The following is a 5232-nucleotide window of genomic DNA, read 5'->3' as shown; positions in this document are numbered from 1 at the left end:
CGGCGGGGGGGGGGGGGTGGGCGGCAGCCAGTTCAGCTCTTGGGCCTCCTGTGGTGCCCCTGGCTCTCCCCATTTTGTCCGGTGACACAGAGATTGTCCTCATGGGTTCTGACCCTCCTGGGGCTGACCTAGGAGGAAGCAGGTCACCCCTCCGCCCCACCATCCCCTGGCAGCCACACTCACGGTCCACACTCTCCACCCGGGCGTAATTCCCGTCTTCACAGAAGCTGATGTTTCCCAAGTGCAAGATCCCGGCCACAAGCTGCAGGACCAGCTGCTGGACATTGGGCGGGATCCCGATGACCTGCATGGCGTTCTGCAGGCACAACAGGGACAGGGCCTGGGCCATGGATCCCCACCTCCGCGCTGCCCTCCTGGGTTGGACTTCTGGGGCCACAGCACGGAGTCAGGACACCTGGATCCCTGTCCTGCCTGTTTCACCCGCTTGCTGTGTGACCTTAGGCAAGTCCCTGCCCCTCTCTGGGCCTCGGTTTTCTAGCGTGGTGCTCACTGCTCACCAGAGTCTCACTGAAGTCGCTCTGGTCGTCCGTGCCATCCACCTTGTAGGTGTCCGACTGGAGGTAGTAATAGTAGTCGGGGGTCATGAGTCCCAGGTTCTGCCGCTGCTCCTGGGAGGCTCCTTCCAGCAGCTGGAGGGGGAGCAGTGCTCATGAGTCTGATGTTGGGCTGGCACAGCCCTCGCTATCCCCCAGTCCTCAGTCATGGGCTCCTGGACACCGTCTCCCCTTGGGCCCTCCCCCTGCCCTGGTCTCACGGCCCCTTTCCTTATACCTGGTAGTAGATGTGGAAGTTTCTCTCGTTTTCGTTCTGCATGACCACACGGGATTTCTCTAGCAGGAAGTTGGAGATCTTGCCCCCATCTGGCTCCCCACCACGGCTGAACTGGATCTCAAAGTACTTGCCCTGAAGCCGAGACAGCCACGTTAGACCCCCAGGGTCCCGGCGGTGCAGGTGGGAGAGGAATGGAAGAGTTGCCATGTGGCCTCAACTCTGTTCTCTCCCCTTCCCACTTAGCTCCTGCATCAGCTCCTTCCCTCCAGCCTTTGTTTACGCTGCTCCTTCTCCGATGACTCAAGTCCACATCCGGGCATCCAGCCCTGTGCCCGGCATGTAGAAGTGCCTCATTTTATCGACCCGTTTCCCAGTCTGCTACCACAGCACAGAGGCTTCCACGTCCCTGTGGGGTGTTGCTGGCTTCAGTGATCCGGGGTGTCTGTTGCATGTTGTCCCCGAGTCCAGAGCAAGGGCTCCATGGCCCCTTTCTTGGTCTCTGACAGTGTCTGGGTTCTACTCTGGGCCGAGGCTGGAGGGCAGAGAAGCCCCTTACTTCTCCTTTCTGACACTTCCATGCATTGATGATACGCATTACATCATGGCACTAGCCAGACACCTGTAATACGTGGCGTGTACCCATTCTATTCTATAGTACAATAAGTAATATTATAATATAGGTCATATATTACGTCATATATAACATAATATTACATAATATGCAATATAAAACATGATTATGTTCTTGAGGTTCAGCCATGTTTTCGTGTGTATCAGTAGTTCGAAAACATACACTGTGCGATTTCCATTTGTATAAAGTTCTAGAACAGCTGAAACTAATCTATCATAGAAAAAAAAAAAAAAGACCCAGAGAAGTGGCTGGGCCCGGGGTGAGGTGGGAACAGAGGTTGAACGAAAAGGAAGGGAACTTTCTGGAGCGATGGTGACGTTCTGTGTGTCGATAGGGCTCTGATTGTACAGATGCACTGATTTTTTCCACACTCAGGGCACAATCCACTTCAGTGTGTTTGCTATATGCCAATTTTACTTCGAAAGCAATGAAAGAAAAGAAAAGAAAAGAAATCGGGATGCCTGGGTGGCTCAGTCGGTTCAGCGTCAGACTCTTGGTTTCAGCTCCGGTCGTGATCTCGTGGTTTGTGAGTTCGAGTTTCGCATTGTTTCGCACTGTTGGTGCGGAGCCTGCTTGGGATTCTGACTCTGTCCCTCCCCTGCTCGTTCTTTCTCTCCCCTCCCCTGCAATAAATAAGTAAATGCGTGAAATGGAAGAGCACTGCAGATTTATACTGAACTCTAATTAATGATCTGCACCCTGAACTTTTGGGTTGGGGGAAGCGGAAACTAGGGTGTCTGCAGTTTACTTTGTAGCTCATAAAAAAATGAATAGGGGCGCCTGGCAGGCTTAGTCGGTGGAGCATGCGACTCTTAATCTCAGGTCCATGAGTTCAAGCCCTACATTGGGTGGGGAGCTTACTTTAAAAAAATGAATGGATGGAGATATGATAAAGCAAGTTGGGCAAAATGTTAACAGTAGAACCTAGGAGGTGTGCAGCAGGGCTTTGCTACACAATTCTCCCAATTTCTCTGTGTGTTTGAGATTTTTAATAACAAACCATTGGGGAAAATACTTAAAATATAATTACATGATAAAAACGTTAGAAAATAGGGGCACTTGGCTGGCTCATTAGGTAGAGCGTGCAACTCTTGATCTTGGGGTTGTGAATTCGAGCCCCATGTTGGATGGAGAAATTACTTAAAAATTTTTTAATATTAAAAAATATCCTAAGCCAGAGGATTTATATTTTTATTTATTTTTATTAAAAAATGTTTTAAAGTTTATTTACTTTTGAGAGAGACAGCANACCCCAGCCATAGGATTTAAAAAAAACTATTTATTTTGAGAGAGAGAGATGAAGGGGAGGGACAGAGAGAGACTGTCCAAGCAAGTCTGTGTTGTCAGCACAGAGTCCACTCCGGAGCTCAAACTCACAAACCACGAGATCATGACCTGAGCCAAAATCCAGAGTCAGACACTTAACCGACTGAGCCACCCAGCTGCCCTCCCACAGTTTAAAAAAATCTTAAAAAAGAATGTTAGAAAAAATATAATTAAAAATATCTAGAGAAATAAAAAATCTTATTAGCATACAAAATTTATTAAATCAATTTCATATGCAGCTATTGTACTAGGATTATTGAAGTCTGCGAGATGGATATTAACATCATCCCCATTTTATGGATGAGAAAACAGGAGCTTCAGGGAGTTACACTGTTTTTGTTTGCTTGCTTGCTTTTGGTCCAACTCACAAATCTAAATACAGACAGAATCAGACCATAAATCCAGATCCGTTGACCTGTTCTGTCTTCCGTTAGGCTCAACGTAACACCTGACACAAAGAAGGAGCCCAAGAACGATTTGTTGAAAGAACCTACGAATGTGAGAGTAAATTGGGAACCGAAATGTGAATAGGAACAGAGGTAGCATGATTGTAGCCAGGGAAATAGTGAAGAATGTTACACAGACAAGTCAAGGAAGTCAAGGCCCCTAGAGTTCTGATGACAGGGACATCCTTTTCAGATAGACCATAAGCAGGAAGTGAATCTCCCCTTCAGGAGCAGGTAGTTCCTCTAGTGTTAGGAATACAGGTGTGTGTGTGTTTGTGTGTATGTGTGTGTGTGTACGTGCGCGCGTGCACGCGAGTGCGTGAAATGTGAATAGGAACAGAGGTAGGTAGCATGCTTGCAGCCAGGGAAATATGAATGTTACACAGACAAGTCAAGGCCCCTACACTTCAGTTGGGGGGACTGTTTTCCGGGTGGACCATAAGCAGGAAGTGAGTCTCCCCTCCAGGAGCAGGTAGTTCCTCTCTTGTTAGGAATACAGGTGTGTGTGTGTGTGTGTGTGTGTGTGTGTGTGTGTCTGGAGGCAGCACTTGCCCCAAAGCAGGGCTGCAGACTCACAAAGCGGCTGGAGTTGTTGTTGCGCACGGTCTTGGCGTTGCCGAAGGCCTCTAGCAGTGGGTTTGATTGTAGGATGATATCCTTGACGTGCTGCGGGCAGAGGCGGGTGGAGGCGGGAAGAGGTCAGGATGAGGTAGGTGGTCCTGGGGGTTCATTACTGTGCACGTGGGGAGACCCAGCCCATCCTTCCGTTCTCCCCTCACCTGGACCTTCTGGCCCCCACCGGAGACCTTGGAGATGTAGCCCATGATGTATTTGGCTGCCACTGTCTTTCCTGCTCCACTCTCTCCGCTGGGGGGAGGGAGGGAAAGGATGGTCAACAGCCAGTGGGGACGGGGTCTTGGGGGAGTAAGTACCCTTTCTTGTGCCTGCTCATTCATTCATTCATCCCCTACTGTGTGCCAGGCATCATACCAGATGCTGGGGAAAATAATGAACAACGCAGAGCTGACATTTGGAACGCACCGACAGACAATAACATAATGAATAAATAAATATATCCTGGGTCAGCTGGTGACAAAGTGAAGCGGGCCAGGGGCAGGGAGGGACGGCAAGGGTGTGGGGCCTGGGCAGGAGGGTATGGGTGCCCCTCCCCCCCCCCCGTACCTGATGATGACACACTGGTTCTCACAGTCAATGAGCATGTTCCGGTACATGTTGTCCGTAAGAGCATAGATGTGCGGGGGATTCTCATACTGAGCCTGGGGGCGAAGATCAGGTCTTAGTGTGGCGCTGGGGGCCGTGAGTCCTGGGGCTTTGCCCTCCCCTGCCCCCTACAGCCCCAGCCTCACCGCGCCCTGGTAGAGGTCGATCTCACGGTCGGTGAAGTAAGGCATCTGCTTGAAGGGGTTTACGGAGATGAGCACGGAGCCGATATAGGTCTGGGGTATGGTTAAGGGCAGTGCCTTGTTCCTCATGGGTCCCTGTCCCTCAATCCTAATCCCCTGCGGCTTCCAGAGCCCCATTGCTCAGAGGAGGAGATGGAGCTACTCAGACGTGCTTTGGGACTCCGGGAAACACAGGACTGGGTCCGGGAAGGAGAGATGGAATGCACTGGTGCTGGGCTACCCAGGGCAGAGGGGGTAGTGGGGGCCAGAGCCCTGCTGTCACTGCGCATGTCCCCTCCTCCCACCCGGCGCCCTCACAGTCCACCCTCCACTCTGATCATTTGCTCTAGCATCTGTCTGTCCCCTCCGCCACTCTCTCCATCCCTCCTCCATCTACGGTTGGTCTGCCTCCTGTCCCTGTTTTCATCATCTGTCCCCACCCGCCCGGGGCTCAGGGTACAAAGATGTAGTCATCCATGAAGCGCTTGCGGAGGTTGCCCACGATGGCGTCCTCGGAGATCTGGGGCAGCAGCACCATATCATCCACACCACTCTGCTTCACGTTATGGCTCTGCCAGTGGAAGCGCTCCTTGCTGCCCTGGGTGGGGGTGGGGGCAGATGGGAGGGAGCCCCT

At 51.4% G+C, this 5232-nt stretch overlaps 1 protein-coding gene across 1 annotated transcript in view; it reads right to left on the bottom strand.

Moving 5' to 3' along the window:
- MYO1F (myosin IF) overlaps positions 1-5232 on the bottom strand; it is a 32101-nt gene that overhangs the window by 17689 nt on the left and 9180 nt on the right. Inside the window, 8 exon segments of the mRNA XM_077745665.1 lie at positions 185-316; positions 519-650; positions 793-924; positions 3772-3861; positions 3975-4062; positions 4378-4472; positions 4563-4652; positions 5059-5196. Coding sequence (XP_077601791.1) covers positions 185-316; positions 519-650; positions 793-924; positions 3772-3861; positions 3975-4062; positions 4378-4472; positions 4563-4652; positions 5059-5196 — 897 coding nt within the window.

Source organism: Crocuta crocuta, unplaced genomic scaffold (assembly GCF_008692635.1).
Source record: "Crocuta crocuta isolate KB4526 unplaced genomic scaffold, BGI_CrCroc_1.0 scaffold650, whole genome shotgun sequence".
Taxonomy (NCBI): Eukaryota; Metazoa; Chordata; class Mammalia; order Carnivora; family Hyaenidae; genus Crocuta; species Crocuta crocuta.
The sequence above is the reverse complement of the archived record's forward strand: the minus strand, read 5'-3'. Positions and strand labels throughout refer to the sequence as shown.